Genomic DNA, 17762 nt, shown 5'->3' on the forward strand with positions numbered 1-17762 from the left:
GGGTGCCGGACGTCGACCTAATGGCGTCTCGGCACAACAACAAGGTCCCGACCTTCATAGCGCGGTCTCGCGATCAAAGAGCTCTAGCGGCAGACGCCTTAGTGCAAGATTGGTCGCAGTTCCGGCTCCCTTATGTGTTTCCACCTCTGGCACTCCTGCCCAGAGTGTTACGCAAGATCAGATCCGATTGCGGCCGCGTCATACTCGTCGCCCCAGACTGGCCGAGGAGGTCGTGGTACCCGGATCTGTGGCATCTCACGGTCGGCCAACCGTGGGCACTACCAGACCGACCAGACTTACTGTCCCAAGGGCCGTTTTTCCATCGGAATTCTGCGGCCCTGAACCTGACTGTGTGGCCATTGAGTCCTGGATCCTAGCATCTTCAGGCTTACCCCAAGGGGTCGTGGCCACCATGAGACAGGCTAGGAAGTCCACTTCTGCTAAGATCTACCACAGAACGTGGAAGATTTTCTTATCCTGGTGCTCTGCACAAGGAGTATCCCCCTGACCATTTGCGTTACCTGTCTTTCTTTCCTTCCTGCAATCTGGGTTGGAAAAGGGCTTGTCGCTCGGCTCCCTTAAAGGGCAAGTCTCGGCACTATCCGTGTTTTTTCAGAAGCGTCTAGCGCGACTTTCTAAGGTGCGCACGTTCCTGCAGGGGGTGTGTCATATCGTACCTCCGTACAGGCGGCCGTTAGATCCGTGGGATCTAAACAAGGTCCTTGTTGCTCTCCAGAAGCCGCCTTTCGAGCCCCTGAGGGATGTGTCACTTTCTCGACTCTCACAGAAAGTGGCATTTCTGGTAGCGGTCACGTCTCTTCGGAGAGTGTCTGAACTAGCAGCGCTGTCATGCAAAGCTCCTTTCCTGGTGTTCTACCAGGACAAGGTAGTGCTGCGCCCCATTCAGGAGTTTCTCCCTAAGGTGGTATCCTCTTTTCACCTTAATCAGGATATCTCATTGCCTTCCTTTTATCCGCATGCAGTTCATCGGTATGAAAAGGATCTACATTTGTTGGATCTGGTGAGAGCACTCAGAATCTACATTTCCCGCACGGCGCCCCTGCGCCGCTCGGATGCACTCTTTGTCCTTGTCGCTGGTAAGCGCAAAGGGTCGCAGGCTTCTAAGGCCACCCTGGCTCGATGGATCAAAGAACCAATTCTTGAAGCCTACCGTTCTGCTGGGCTTCCGGTTCCATCAGGGTTGAAGGCCCATTCTACCAGAGCCGTGGGTGCGTCCTGGGCATTACGACACCAGGCTACGGCTCAACAGGTGTGCCAGGCAGCTACCTGGTCGAGTCTGCACACTTTCACCAAACATTATCAGGTGCATACCTATGCTTCGGCGGACGCCAGCCTAGGTAGAAGAGTCCTGCAGGCGGCAGTTGCCTCCCCGTAGGGGAGGGCTGTCTGTGCAGCTCTAACATGAGGTATTTCTTTACCCACCCAGGGACAGCTTTTGGACGTCCCAATCGTCTGGGTCTCCCAATGGAGCGCCGAAGAAGAAGGGAATTTTGTTACTTACCGTAAATTCCTTTTCTTCTAGCTCCTATTGGGAGACCCAGCACCCGCCCTGTTGTCCTTCGGGATTTTTGGTTGTTTTTCGGGTACACATGTTGTTCATGTTGAACGGTTTTCAGTTCTCCGACGTTACTTCGGAGTGAATTTGTTTAAACCAGTTATTGGCTTTCCTCCTTCTTGCTTTTGCACTAAAACTGGTGAGCCAGTGATCCCACTGGGGGTGTATAGCCAGAAGGGGAGGGGCCTTACACTTTTTAGTGTAATGCTTTGTGTGGCCTCCGGAGGCAGTGCTATACACCCAATCGTCTGGGTCTCCCAATAGGAGCTAGAAGAAAAGGAATTTACGGTAAGTAACAAAATTCCCTTCTTTCGCTGTTGGCAATCTGGCTGGTGCAGCAGGAGCTCGCCTATCAGTTAGGTTGCACTTCTGAGGTTATTCCACCTGTCCCCACCCCATGATCACTAGGACGTACTTACTTACGGGAACTTCCTATGGTGGGAAGGGCTTAAGCCAGCATAATAATTTACCCCACATCTACAGGGGCCTTTTATGAGGAACAAGCCATTTTTGTATTTTTTGTTTCAATTTCAGACATCATAATAAAAAAGAGAATGAGATTAGCGGAGGAATCGCTATATTTTTTTTTTTCTTTTTTCTAATGCATTAGTGTTATTCAATGAAGATGCTTTTCTGCCATAGTCCTGACTGTTAATTTTCAGTGAGTCCTTGATCCTGAGACTAAAGGGATCTTAAAGTTGTTTTCATGCTGTGGCCCCCGCTCTTCCTCTGTAGGAAAAACATCTTCAACCAAGTGAATAAAACATATATATATATATATATATATATATATATATATATATATATATATATATATATATATATATATATATATATATATATATATATATATATATATATATATATATATATATATATATATATAAATATATGAAGCCATCTTTAAATGCAATGCTATTTCTTCGGCGCTCCATTGGGAGACCCAGACGATTGGGTGTATAGCACTGCCTCCGGAGGCCACACAAAGCATTACACTAAAAAGTGTAAGGCCCCTCCCCTTCTGGCTATACACCCTCCGTGGGAACACGGGCTGCTCAAAGTTTTCAAGCTTTGTGCGAAGGAGGTCAGACATCCACGCATAGCTCCACTGTTTAGTCAGCAGTAGCTGCTGACTATATCGGATGGAAGAAAAGAGGGCCCATACTAGGGCCCCCAGCATGCTCCCTTCTCACCCCATTCCTATTGGCGGTGTTTGTTAAGGTTGAGGTACCCATTGTGGGTACGGAGGCTGGAGCCCACATGCTGCTTTCCTTCCCCATCCCCCTGAGGGCTCTGAGGAAGTGGGATCTTACCGGCCCCCAAGCCCTGAGGCCGGGCTCCATCCACAGACCCGTTGAACCTGCTGGATACGGAGCTGGGTACCGTTCAGGGACAAGGCCCTGCAACATTCAGGTACTCTGTGTCCCCGTATGGACAGGCCGCGCACACTCCAGACTTGCTGGGTGTGCTAGTGCGCCGGGGACAGTAGCGCTGCGCGCTGGGGTTACAGTCACTGCAGTTCTCTGAGGGACTTTATGTATTGGGGACTGCCGCGCCGGCCGCCCCTGGAGCGGCGGCGCGGCTGAGACTTGTGGTGCGCCGGGGACTTAGCGCCGACCGTGCTTTTACGACGGCGGCGCTTATAAATCTAGTCCCCGGCTTTTGCGGCCTAGCTCCGCTTCGTTCCCGCCCCCACCCTGTCAATCAGGGCAAGGGAGAGACGCTGTACGATAGTCAGCGCAGAGGGCTGGAGTCTTATTTACATACTCCAGCCCTCTCACTGTGCACAGTGGGACGCCAGTTCCCGCTCTTTGTCTGCAGCACGCCCAGGGCCCGCCCCTCTCCACAGGACGCCGGCAGCCATTCCTACATGCAGTCTGGCTGGAGAACGGACACAGGCTCTGGGAGACCCAGACAAGGGATTTCTGGCGACCACACACCCGCGTTAAGCGGGCGGTAAGCAGCACATTAGTGCTGGCCCCACTAGTGCCACAGTGTTATATTGGTCTATCTTTTTCTCTATACCATATATATTTATATATTGCACTGTAAGGTCGCTTCTTGGCTGTATACCCTATATTGCTCTGAGGAGACGACAACATGTCATCCGCAAAACGCAAGGGTGCCAAGACACAGGCTGTATACGCTGCTTGTGCCGCTTGTGGGGCTGATCTACCGGCAGGTTCCAAAGACCCCCATTGTGTGCAATGTTCGGTCCCTGTGCCACTTCGTCAGCCGGAGTCTATGGTGGTAGTGGCCCAGGCAGAGTCACCGGTGCACCCTGTCCCGGTGACGGGGACAGAGTTTGCAGTTTTTGCTGACAAGATGTCTGTCACTATGACAAAAATCCTAGAGACCCTGCAGGCCAGGCCGGTCACTCAGACCATGGACACTGCTGCGTCAATGTTCCCCGGTCCCCCTCAGTTGGAGTTAATCCGTGCTTCAAGGGGGTCCCAGGCATCTCAGGCTGAAGGCTCTGACTCAGATGACAGTCCCAGGCAGCCTAAGCGAGCTCGCTGGGAGAGACCCTCCACGTCATCTCGCGGATCAGGGTCTCAGCGAGAAGAGTCTCTGCGTGATGAGACAGAGGAGGGTGATCAGGAGTCTAATCCTGAGTCCGCTCTCAATCTGGATACTCCTGATGGTGACGCCATGGTAAATGACCTTATAGCGGCCATCAATGGACTGTTGGATATTTCTCCCCCAGCCCCTTCAGCAGAAGAGGCAGCTGCACAGCAGGAGAAGTTCCATTTCAGGTATCCCAAGCGTCAACTGAGTACTTTTCTGGACCACGCTGACTTCAGAGAATCAGTCCAGAAACACCATGCTTATCCAGACAAGCGTTTCTCCAAACGTCTTAAGGATACACGTTATCCCTTTCCCCCTGACGTGGTCAAACGCTGGACCCAGTGTCCAAAGGTGGATCCCCCAATCTCCAGGCTTGCGGCTAGATCCATAGTTGCAGTGGAGGATGGGGCTTCACTTAAAGATGCCAATGACAGACAGATGGACCTATGGTTGAAATCTGTCTATGAAGCTATCGGCGCGTCGTTTGCTCCAGCATTCGCGGCCGTGTGGGCACTCCAGGCTATTTCAGCTGGTCTGGCACAGGTGGACTCTATCATACGTCCAGCAGTGCCGCAAGTGAAGTCCTTAACTTCGCAAATGTCTGCGTTTGCGACCTATGCTATCAACGCTGTCCTGGACTCTACGAGCCGTACCTCAATGGCGTCTGCCAACTCGGTGGTTTTGCGCAGAGCCTTGTGGTTAAAAGAATGGAAAGCGGATTCTGCTTCCAAAAAATGTTTAACCAGCTTGCCACTATCTGTAGACAGACTGTTTGGTGAGCAATTGGCTGAAATCATTAAACAGTCCAAGGGTAAAGACTCCTCCTTACCCCAGCCCAGATCAAGCAAACCTCAACAAAGGAGGTGGCAGTCGAGGTTTCGGTCCTTTCGAGGCTCCGGCAAGGCCCAATTCTCCTCGTCCAAAGGGACTCAGAAAGAGCAAAAGGGCTCAGATTCCTGGCGGGCTCACTCACGCCCCAAGAAAGCAACCGGAGGAACCGCTTCCAAGGCGGCTGCCTCATGACTTTCGGCCTCCTCCCTCCGCATCCTCGGTCGGTGGCAGGCTCTCCCGCTTTTGCGACATTTGGCTGCCACAGGTCAAGGACCGGTGGGTAACAGACATTTTGTCTCACGGGTACAGGATAGAGTTCAGTTCTCGTCCTCTGCCTCGGTTCTTCAGAACTTCCCCACATCCCGACCGAGCAGATGCTCTTCTGCAGGCGGTGGGCTCACTAAGAGCAGAAGGAGTGGTGATCCCTGTTCCTCTTCAGGAACAAGGGCAAGGTTTTTACTCCAATCTCTTCGTGGTTCCAAAAAAGGACGGCTCGTTCCGTCCTGTTCTGGACCTAAAGCTGCTCAACAAGCATGTGAACGCCAGGCGGTTCCGGATGGAATCCCTCCGCTCCGTCATTGCCTCAATGTCTCAAGGAGATTTCCTTGCATCAATAGACAGAGTGCTACGCAAGATCAGATCCGATTGCAGCCGCGTCATACTCGTCGCCCCAGACTGGCCGAGGAGGTCGTGGTACCCGGATCTGTGGCATCTCACGGTCGGCCAACCGTGGGCACTACCAGACCGACCAGACTTACTGTCCCAAGGGCCGTTTTTCCATCGGAATTCTGCGGCCCTGAACCTGACTGTGTGGCCATTGAGTCCTGGATCCTAGCGTCTTCAGGATTATCCCAAGGAGTCGTTGCCACCATGAGACAGGCTAGGAAGTCCACTTCTGCTAAGATCTACCACAGAACGTGGAGAATTTTCTTATCCTTGTGCTCTGCACAAGGAGTATCCCCCTGGCCATTCGCGTTACCTACTTTTCTTTCCTTCCTGCAATCTGGGTTGGAAAAGGGCTTGTCGCTCGGCTCCCTTAAAGGGCAAGTCTCGGCGCTATCCGTGTTTTTTCAGAAGCGTCTAGCACGACTTTCTCAGGTGCGCACGTTCCTGCAGGGGGTTTGTCATATCGTCCCTCCGTACAGGCGGCCGTTAGATCCATGGGATCTAAACAGGGTACTAGTTGCTCTCCAGAAGCCGCCCTTCGAGCCTCTGAGGGATGTTTCACTTTCTCGTCTCTCACAGAAAGTGGTCTTTCTAGTGGCGGTCACGTCTCTTCGGAGAGTGTCTGAGCTAGCAGCGCTCTCATCCAAGGCTCCCTTCCTGGTGTTCCATCAGGACAAGGTAGTGCTGCGCCCCATCCAGGAGTTTCTCCCTAAGGTGGTATCCTCTTTTCATCTTAATCAGGATATCTCCTTGCCTTCCTTTTGTCCTCATCCAGTTCTTCGGTATGAAAAGGATTTACATTTGTTAGATCTGGTGAGAGCACTCAGAATCTACATTTCCCGCACGGCGCCCCTGCGCCGCTCGGATGCACTCTTTGTCCTTGTCGCTGGTAAGCGCAAAGGGTCGCAGGCTTCAAAAGCCACCCTGGCTCGATGGATCAAAGAACCAATTCTTGAAGCCTACCGTTCTGCTGGGCTTCCGGTTCCATCAGGGCTGAAGGCCCACTCTACCAGAGCCGTGGGTGCGTCCTGGGCATTACGACACCAGGCTACGGCTCAACAGGTGTGCCAGGCAGCTACCTGGTCGAGTCTGCACACTTTCACCAAACATTATCAGGTGCATACCTATGCTTCGGCGGACGCCAGCCTAGGTAGAAGAGTCCTGCAGGCGGCAGTTACCTCCCCGTAGGGGAAGGCTGTCTTGCAGCTCTAACATGAGGTATTTCTTTACCCACCCAGGGACTGCTTTTGGACGTCCCAATCGTCTGGGTCTCCCAATGGAGCGCCGAAGAAGAAGGGAATTTTGTTACTTACCGTAAATTCCTTTTCTTCTAGCTCCTATTGGGAGACCCAGCACCCGCCCTGTTGTCCTTCGGGATTGTTGGTTTTTTTCGGGTACACATGTTGTTCATGTTGAACGGTTTTCAGTTCTCCGATGTTACTTCGGAGTGAATTTGTTTAAACCAGTTATTGGCTTTCCTCCTTCTTGCTTTAGCACTAAAACTGAGCAGCCCGTGTTCCCACGGGGGGTGTATAGCCAGAAGGGGAGGGGCCTTACACTTTTTAGTGTAATGCTTTGTGTGGCCTCCGGAGGCAGTGCTATACACCCAATCGTCTGGGTCTCCCAATAGGAGCTAGAAGAAAAGGAATTTACGGTAAGTAACAAAATTCCCTTCTTTGCTCATGCATCAGATAATACACAATTGTTTAGCTTCTAGTGTCTCACTTGACGTTTACCCTTCTGACTGTAAATCCATTGTTTTGCAGGACAGTGGCGATTACCCATTAACCATGGCTGGTCCACAATGGAAGAAATTTAAGTTCAGCTTTTGTGAGTTCATTGGTGTTTTAGTCCGCCAGTGCCAATACAGCATCATTTATGATGAGTACATGATGGACACAGTCATTTCTCTTCTTACCGGCCTTTCTGATTCACAAGTTCGAGCATTTCGACATACAAGCACATTGGCAGGTTAGTGTACAATATTTAGAGGAATAGATGGAAATAAGTATATATTTTTCTTCTTTTTTGACTTTACTTTGGTTTTTCTTGTTCCAGCTATGAAATTGATGACCGCTTTGGTTAATGTAGCTCTTAATTTGAGCATTAACATGGACAATACACAGCGGCAGTATGAAGCAGAAAGGAATAAGATGATTGGAAAACGAGCAAATGACAGGCTGGAACTTTTACTACAGAAGCGAAAAGAGGTTAGTCTTTGTATCGTAAAGTATAATCTATATGTGAAGTAAATGGAGCCAGTACAATGCTGCCTGTTAGCATTTTACACACGCTCCAGAGAGATAAGCCGCACTGGCCAGGTAACACATACTGACACAGTAGGGATCAGTCATGAGCTCTCCTATAAGAATACATCATGCTGTTCTCTACTAGGATGAAATTCCAAGATGGGTCATCAATATCAGGCGAGTGGTGGTCTGATGACTCGCCCACTCCAGGGCCTTAGGTGACCCGGTGTCGGGCCGGGGTAGTCAGCAGTGGTGGGGCCCGATTCCGTGACCCTGGTGGAGTCAATTAATGTGGCGGCTGTGGGGGTAATGATTATAATAAAGTTTATGAAAGATTCGTGACGCCACCTGTGGTAAATTGCAGCTCTTTAGGGCCGCAGCTGCTGGAAGGGACCTCCGGGGCTGATGTTATAGCAGCTGAGATGTTGCTTGCTCTCCACAGGTAGAGCGGGTACCCCGGGGCAACCTTTAGTGCTTTGTAGGTTCTATGGTGTTGTAGATGCAGTGCAGGATAAAGTAGACGACACAGGTCTTGCTGTTAAGATCTTTACTCACTGTTTTGGTCTTGGTGTTGCCCACAGTATGCTGGGATCCACTGTCAGGTGCCTCTGCCGATCCCGGGTAGTTCAGAGGTCAATACCGGTGCACCCCTCCTGTGTCTCTTTCCTCACGGACTTCCTAGCCTTGACCGTTGTAGCTGTGCTGGTCTTGGCCTCCACCACAGGGCCTGAACAAAGGGGGCTAACCGCAGTTGTATCTTGCCCCCTTCACAGGGGGATCTGTGGCAGGTTGTGGCCCTGGGCGCTTGCAACCACCCCAGGCCTTTCGGTGTTACTTATGAGGAATTGTCTTTCTTCCCTCAGTCTAGGGACCGTCCCTGAATGCAGCCAGATTCCTCCACCCGATCTTTCAGTGGAACAGGCCACGAGCCAATATGCGCTTCCGTGACCCTGGAATCCTTTCTTTACTCTCGGTGTCACCTGGGCCTAACTAGACCCCAGGATCTCCACCAGGAACTTCCTTCTGTCACTTTCTCCTCCGACATTACTCCTTCACTCTCCTGAGGTAACTACCTCCCTCTCACATTCTAGACTCCTCCCACACACCCACTGACTAGGCCCCACCCACACTATTGGGACCAGAAATGGGACTTGTGGCCCCATGAATACATCTATAGGGGTTGCTGCCACTATCACTGACCCAGTGTATGCCTAACAATTGGTGTGTGCAAGTTTAGTCTGTGGACCGGTATATGACCTTATTCTTACCCATGATGGGACATCACACCTCTGGCTGAGGTGCAATATCTCTGTGGCGACGGAAGCCTCAGGGGCGCCACACTGACACCAGGACCCCCACCCATGGATAGATGTATACTGCATGGCTCTGTTTCCTTCAGAGTTTGTATCTGGCCTCTGCTTGTGCTGATGACAAGTAATAGGTGAAGGTTCTCGGTGCAGACACCCACCCTCTTGTGTTGATGACCATTTGTATTAGACGCCTGACGACTCCTTTATTTCTGTTTTGGCCGTTGCATTGAAATGTGGTAGAAAAACTTTTTTAAACCACTTTCACATGTCGGTATTTTTGCGTCCGTGTTTCATTAGTATTTGGATACCAAAACCAGCTGTTGAACTTATAGAGAAAAACTATAATTGAAGACTGACACCTGTTCTGTGTTTTGGAGATTCTCCTGGTTTGGCATGCAAATACTGATCAAAAATACGTGTGAAAGAGGCCTTACAAGTGGCATAGTGAATGTGGCCAGGAGCGCACTATATTTCTGCTTGTATTTAAATATTTAAGGGAATCTGTCACCAGGTTTTTGCTTCCTCATCTGAGAGCAGCATGATGTAGGCAAAAAGACTGAATCCAATGGTGTATCACTTAGATTACTGAGTGCAGCTGTTCTGACACAATCTTTTTAGCTTTAGTCATATAGCTGAGCTCAGGGAGCTGTCCCCAGACCACAACAGGCTCTTAATAGAGATTTGTACAGTGACAGTGAGGAGTTGATAACAGGATTGGGCATGTTGGATTGCCATGCATGTGAGTTTGTAGTCTGTAATGATAATTGTCCTGCAGTTTAAACATGGCAAATAAAAGATCGGACTGTGAAAAGACGGGCATCTCTGAACTTTGTGTTAACCCTTGCAGCATGCTGGATTCAGCTCATGTAGCAAAAACCTGCTGACATTCAATTAAATACAATTTGGCTCACAGGCCTTGTATCAGACGTGTTATTGGCTTTGTTTTTGCTGTTTCTTTGTCGCTCCATTGGGAGACCCAGACAATTGGGTGTATAGGCTATGCCTCCGGAGGCCGCACAAAGTATTACACTAAAAGTGTAAAGCCCCTCCCCTTCTGCCTATACACCCCCCGTGCTCCCACGGGCTCCTCAGTTTTTTGCTTTGTGCGAAGGAGGTCAGACATGCACGCACAGCTCCAGAGAGTGGTCAGCAGCAGCTGCTGACCATGTCGGATGGAAGAAAAGTGGGCCCATATAGAGCCCCCAGCATGCTCCCTTCTCACCCCACTCTTGTCGGCGGTGTTGTAAGGTTGAGGTATCCATTGCGGGTACGGAGGCTGGAGCCCACATGCTGTTTTCCTTCCCCATCCCCCTCAGGGCTCTGGTGGAAGTGGGATCCTATCGGTCTCCAGGCACTGAGACCGTGCTTCATCCACAACTCCTGTGGAGCCTGCTGGATAGGAGCCGGGTATCGTTCAGGGACATGGCCCTGCTACTTGGAGGTACTCTGTATCCCGGTGGGGACCGCGCACAGCAACACTCCAGCTTTGCTGGGTGTGCTAGTGCACCGGGGACCGCGGCGCTGACCGGGTTAATATGTGCCATTACACACTCAGCGTTGCTGAGTGTGTTTATGTATAGGGACTGCCGCACTGACCGCCGCTGCCATGGAAACACTGCGGCGCGGCTGGGACTTGTAGTGCGCCGGGGACTTCCACGCCGGCCGCGCTTTTACGGCGGCCGCGTTTATTACTAGAGTCCCCGGCTTGTTGCGGCCTAGTTTCCTTTCCTCCCACCCCCAGCCCTGACAGGCAGGGGAAGGGCGGGACGCTGCACAGAACGAGCAGCACTGAGGGCTGGAGCATGCTTTGCATACTCCACCCCCCTTACTGTGCACAGTGTGGGCACCAGTTCCCGCACTTTCTGGGTCACGCCCACGGCTCCCTCCTCTCCTCAGGATGCCGGCAGCCATTCCTGTCAGCTCCTCGGACGCTGCAGAGGGGGACAAAGTCTGGGAGACCCAGGCAGGGACTCTGGTGGCCTCACAACCGCTTTAAGCGGGTGGTAAGCAGCACCTGTGGTGCTAGCCCCATTGTGCAGTAGTGTAACATTATATGTTTATGGTATACATATTTTACACTGTATGGTGCACAGTTGATTTCTGGCTATATACCCTATTGTGTTACTCAGGGAAGATAATAGCATGGCGCCCACGAAAGGCAGGGGTGCCAAAACACAGGCTTATTATGTTGCCTGCGCCGCATGTACGACCCCGCTACCGGCAGGTTCCACTGACCCTCATTGTGTGCACTGTTCGGCCCCTGTGGCACTTACTCAGCCAGAGCCTCTGCTAGGGGGGGCCCAGGGGGAGCCACCTGCTAACACTTTTCAGGTGACGGGGACGGAGTTTGCAAAACTCTCTGAGACTATGGCTAAGATACTAGAAGCCTTGCAGTCCAGGCCGGTATCTCAGCACAGGGACTCTGTTGAATCTTTGTTCCCTGGCCCACCTCAGCTGGACCAACAATGTCCTCCCGGGGTATCTCATGGATCCCAGGCTGAGGGTTCTGACACAGACCCCAGCCCCAGACCGACTAAGCGAGCTCGCTTAGATTTTCCCTCAACATCATCATGTTGTGCAGGGTCTCAGAGGGGGGAATCTCTGGTTGATGATGCGGAGACAGCTGATCAGGATTCTGATCCTGAGGCCGCTCTCAATCTTGATACTCCGGACGGGGACGCCATAGTGAATGACCTTATTGCGTCCATCAATCGTATGTTGGATATTTCTCCCTCAGCTCCTCCGGTGGAGGAGTCAGCTTCTCAGCAGGAGAAATTCCGTTTCAGGTTTCCCAAGCGTACATCGAGTATGTTTCTGGACCACTCTGATTTCAGAGAGGCAGTCCAGAATCACCATGCTTGTCCAGATAAGCGGTTTTCTAAGCGCCTTAAGGATACACGTTATCCCTTTCCCCCTGACGTGGTCAAAAGTTGGGCTCAGTGTCCCAAAGTGGATCCTCCAATCTCCAGACTGGCAGCTAGATCCATACTTGCAGTGGAAGATGGGGCTTCACTCAAAGATGCCACTGACAGGCAGATGGAGCTCTGGTTGAAATCCATCTATGAAGCTATCGGAGCTTCTTTTGCCCCAGCATTCGCAGCCGTATGGGCGCTACAAGCTATCTCAGCAGGTCAAGCGCAAATTGACGCAGCCACACGCACGTCCGCGCCACAGGTGGCGTCCATAACCACTCAGACGTCGGCATTTGCGTCTTACGCTATTAATGCTGTCCTGGACTCTGCGAGCCGTACGGCGGTTGCAGCCGCCAATTCGGTGGTACTCCGCAGGGCCTTGTGGCTACGGGAATGGAAGGCAGATTCTGTTTCCAAAAAGCGCTTAACCAGTTTGCCAATTTCTGGCGACCGATTGTTTGGCGAGCGTTTGGATGAAATCATCAAACAATCCAAGGGAAAGGATACATCCTTACCCCAGCCCAAACCGAACATACCCCAACAGAGGAAGGGGCAGGCGAGGTTTCGGTCCTTTCGGGGCGCGGGCAGGTCCCAATTCTCCTCGTCCAAAAGGCCTCAGAAAGATCAAAGGAACTCTGATGCATGGCGGTCTAAGTCACGTCCTAAAAAGACCACCGGAGGTGCCGCTACCAAAGCGGCTTCCTCATGACTTTCGGCCTCCTCACTCCGCATCCTCGGTCGGTGGCAGGCTCTCCCGCTTTTGCGACACCTGGCTGCCACGGGTAAAAGACCGTTGGGTGAGAGACATTCTGTCTCACGGTTACAAGATAGAGTTCACCTCTCGTCCCCCGACTCGATTCTTCAGGTCATCCCCGCCTCCCGAGCGAGCCGAGGCTCTACTGCAGGCGCTGGGCACTCTGAAGGCAGAAGGAGTGGTGGTCCCGGTTCCTCTTCAGCAACAGGGCCACGGTTTTTACTCCAACTTGTTTGTGGTCCCAAAGAAGGACGGGTCTTTCCGACCTGTCCTGGACCTGAAACTTCTCAACAAACACGTAAAGACCAGGCGGTTCCGGATGGAATCCCTCCGCTCCGTCATCGCCTCAATGTCCCAGGGAGATTTCCTTGCATCGATCGATATCAAAGATGCTTATCTCCACGTACCGATTGCTCCAGAGCACCAGCGCTTCTTGCGCTTCGCCATAGAAAACGAACACCTGCAGTTCGTGGCACTGCCGTTCTGCCTGGCAACGGCCCCATGGGTTTTCACCAAGGTTATGGCTACTGTAGTAGCGGTCCTCCACTCGCAGGGTCACTCGGTGATCCCGTACTTGGACGATCTGTTGATCAAGGCACCCTCTCTAGAGGCATGCCAACACAGCCTCGACGCTACCCTGGAGACTCTCCAGAGTTTCGGGTGGATCATCAATTTTCCAAAGTCAAATCTGACACCGGCCCAATCGCTGACATACCTTGGCATGGAGTTTCATACCCTCTCAGCGATAGTGAAGCTTCCGCTGATCAAGCAGCGGTCACTACAGACAGGGGTACAATCTCTCCTTCAAGGTCAGTCACACACCTTGAGGCGCCTCATGCACTTCCTGGGGAAGATGGTGGCAGCAATGGAGGCAGTTCCTTTCGCGCAGTTTCACCTGCGTCCTCTTCAATGGGACATCCTACGCAAATGGGACAGGAAGCCGACGTCCCTCGACAGGAACGTCTCCCTCTCTCAGCCGACCAAAGCTTCCCTTCGGTGGTGGCTTCTTCCCACTTCATTATCGAAGGGGAAATCCTTCCTACCCCCATCCTGGGAGGTGGTCACGACGGACGCGAGTCTGTCAGGGTGGGGAGCGGTTTTTCTCCACCACAGGGCTCAGGGTACGTGGACCCAGCAAGAGTCCTCGCTTCAGATCAATGTTCTGGAAATACGGGCAGTGTATCTTGCCCTGAAAGCGTTCCAGCAGTGGCTGGAAGGCAAGCAGATCCGAATTCAGTCGGACAATGCCACAGCGGTGGCATACATCAACCACCAAGGCGGCACACGCAGTCAGCAAGCCTTCCAGGAAGTCCGGCGGATTTTGATGTGGGTGGAAGCCACGGCCTCCACCATCTCTGCAGTTCACATTCCAGGCGTGGAAAACTGGGAAGCAGATTATCTCAGTCGCCAGGGCATGGACGCAGGGGAATGGTCCCTTCACCCGGACGTGTTTCAGGAGATCTGTTGCCGCTGGGGGGTGCCGGACGTCGACCTAATGGCGTCCCGGCACAACAACAAGGTACCGGCGTTCATGGCACGGTCTCAAGATCCCAGAGCTCTGGCGTCAGACGCCTTAGTTCAGGATTGGTCGCAGTTTCAGCTCCCTTATGTGTTTCCTCCGCTGGCACTGTTGCCCAGAGTGTTGCGCAAGATCAGGGCCGACTGCCGCCGCGTCATCCTCGTCGCTCCAGACTGGCCGAGGCGGTCGTGGTACCCGGATCTGTGGCATCTCACGGTCGGCCAACCGTGGGCACTACCAGACCGACCAGACTTGCTATCTCAAGGGCCGTTTTTCCATCTGAATTCTGCGGCCCTCAACCTGTGTGGCCATTGAGTCCTGGATCCTAGCGTCTTCAGGGTTATCTCAAGACGTCATTGCCACTATGAGACAGGCTAGGAAACCAACGTCCGCCAAGATCTACCACAGGACGTGGAAAATTTTCCTGTCGTGGTGCTCTGCTCAGGGTTTTTCTCCCTGGCCTTTTGCCTTGCCCACTTTTCTGTCCTTCCTTCAATCTGGACTGGAAAAGGGTTTGTCGCTCGGCTCCCTTAAGGGACAAGTCTCAGCGCTCTCTGTTTTTCCAGAAGCGCCTAGCCAGACTTCCACAGGTACGCACGTTCCTGCAGGGGGTTTGTCACATCGTTCCTCCTTACAAGCGGCCGTTAGAACCCTGGGATCTGAACAGGGTGCTGATGGTTCTTCAGAAACCACCATTCGAGCCAATGAGGGATATTTCTCTCTCACGCCTTTCGCAGAAAGTGGTTTTTCTAGTAGCAGTCACTTCATTTCGGAGAGTGTCTGAGCTAGCAGCGCTGTCATGCAAAGCCCCTTTCCTGGTGTTTCACCAGGACAAGGTGGTTCTGCGTCCGGTTCCGGAATTTCTCCCTAAGGTGGTATCCCCCTTTCATCTCAATCAGGATATCTCCTTACCTTCTTTTTGTCCTCATCCAGTTCACCAATGTGAAAAGGATTTGCACTTGTTAGATCTGGTGAGAGCACTCTCTTCATTTCTCGTACGGCGCCCCTGCGCCGCTCGGATGCACTCTTTGTCCTTGTCGCTGGCCAGCGTAAAGGGTCACTGGCTTCCAAATCAACCCTGGCTCGGTGGATCAAGGAGCCAATTCTCGAAGCTTACCGTTCGGCTGGGCTTCCGGTTCCCTCAGGGCTGAAGGCCCATTCTACCAGAGCCGTGGGCGCGTCCTGGGCTTTGAGGCACCAGGCTACGGCTCAGCAGGTGTGTCAGGCGGCTACCTGGTCGAGCCTGCACACTTTCACGAAACACTATCAGGTGCATACCTATGCTTCGGCGGATGCCAGCCTAGGTAGAAGAGTCCTTCAGGCGGCGGTTGCCCACCTGTAGGAAGAGGCCGTTTTACGGCTCTCTTACGAGGTATTATTTTACCCACCCAGGGACTGCTTTTGGACGTCCCAATTGTCTGGGTCTCCCAATGGAGCGACAAAGAAGGGAATTTTGTTTACTTACCGTAAATTCCTTTTCTTCTAGCTCCAATTGGGAGACCCAGCACCCGCCCCTGTTTTTTTGTGTACACATGTTGTTCATGTTGAATGGTTTCAGTTCTCCGATATTCCTTCGGATTGAAGTTACTTTAAACCAGTTTATAATTCTTTTTCCTCCTTCTTGCTTTTGCACCAAAACTGAGGAGCCCGTGGGAGCACGGGGGGTGTATAGGCAGAAGGGGAGGGGCTTAACACTTTTAAGTGTAATACTTTGTGCGGCCTCCGGAGGCATAGCCTATACACCCAATTGTCTGGGTCTCCCAATTGGAGCTAGAAGAAAAGGAATTTACGGTAAGTAAACAAAATTCCCTTCTTTTGCACCATTACCTTTTGATGACGTATCAGCAGGCCCTGCAGTTACTGAGCTTGACACTGCCGAGTCCTACACAGCGCTGCTCTCCAAATATGCTTCCTACCTTATTGCTATGTACGAATATTTTGCTTTAGGTATATACATTTTGGTGACTAATTAGGTCCCGTTTTTGTCTCTTTACAGTTACAAGAGAACCAGGATGAAATAGAAAATATGATGAATGCAATATTTAAAGGGGTTTTTGTTCACAGATACAGGTATGTGTTTTTTCAGTCCTTATCAAACTTTCTTTAGTGATGGCACACTTTGTTGTGAATTCAAGCTATGTATGAACTGTTAACCCCATCCTGCTCTGTTCTATAAATTTCCAGCACTGGACCAGGTCTGTACCTTTTTATAGGGGCAGTGAATATTTAGACTACGCAGTTCAAATGGACAGCGAGCGGCAATGGTCGGGATCAGAGAGAACTCTGATCCAAGCTAATAAACTCTTGAGATGCTGCAATTATTCATTATGATTACGCCATAGTCCACAGCACCCAACATCAACAGGGTGGCTACTAAGACTATTGTACCTCCTGCTGGGTAATAATGTGCCCTAGGTATAAATGGATGCTGTCACATTTTAGCCATCAGTGTGTGGCTTCTGTTCTTGTTAGAAGCCATAATGCTATGCCAGATTAGTAATGTCACCTAACTAGCACCGCAGAGTTGCAGGACCCTTCAGGTTTCCATCACTTTTAAAAAATCAATCCCATTCTTATCCAGAAAAGTTGGATGAGTGAAATCTGTTTGGTATTCCATATGTTATGTGAGTGTGTGATTTTATATTTATTTATTTTTTGCTTGGCATCCATATGCAATGCGTTTGTTTTTTCTCAGCAGCTATTATTCTACATTTACAGGACCACTTATAGTTCTCTATGCAGAATAGTAATGTATCCGGCTGCATATGGATGGTGTGCGTGCCATCAGGTTTTATTTTCCTTTATGCCCATAATCTTACAGTTTTGGCCAGTTTACTCTGCCAACGCTGCATGCTATGATTTTTTTTTTCCCCAAGGTAGATTACAACTGAGGGAAAAATCACAGAACAGAATTGCCCCATTGAATACCATGGGTCCTTGTGCAATGTGATTTCTTTTTTCTAGCATTGCACTTGTCTCTTTATAGGCAAGTGTGAGCCACCCCTTACAATTAGACTGGTGCTTCATGGCCTGTTGCTGTTGCTACAAGTATAATGAATTTAATGGAGAGTTTACCAGGGCCTCATATCGCAGGCTAAAATGCAATGCAAAGGGTGAAATCTGCATCACGTGCACACTGACAGGTGTTATATGGGTGTACTGACCTGAGGCTGAAATCACACAGCCTTCATATGCCAGGATTTCACGCTTGAGACATATACTTTTTAATTTTACATTAATTTCTGTATCAGTCTTTATTTTTATCCTTTTCCTACATTGTAAAGACACTTCTTGCTTTGACAATTAAAATCTGTTTTACTATGTTATATGAATAATTTTAAGCCATTTGCTGCCTAACACGTCTGCCAGGGAATAAA

At 51.0% G+C, this 17762-nt stretch overlaps 1 protein-coding gene across 1 annotated transcript in view; it reads left to right on the forward strand.

The window, feature by feature from the left end:
- Positions 1-17762, forward strand: part of STAG2 (STAG2 cohesin complex component) — a 283462-nt gene that overhangs the window by 88312 nt on the left and 177388 nt on the right. The window contains exons 8-10 of the mRNA XM_075323911.1: positions 7408-7612; positions 7700-7851; positions 16382-16455. Of these exons, the coding sequence (XP_075180026.1) occupies positions 7408-7612; positions 7700-7851; positions 16382-16455 (431 nt within the window). The remainder of the gene's footprint in view (positions 1-7407; positions 7613-7699; positions 7852-16381; positions 16456-17762) is intronic.

This window comes from Anomaloglossus baeobatrachus, chromosome 9 (genome assembly GCF_048569485.1).
Source record: "Anomaloglossus baeobatrachus isolate aAnoBae1 chromosome 9, aAnoBae1.hap1, whole genome shotgun sequence".
NCBI lineage: Eukaryota > Metazoa > Chordata > Amphibia > Anura > Aromobatidae > Anomaloglossus > Anomaloglossus baeobatrachus.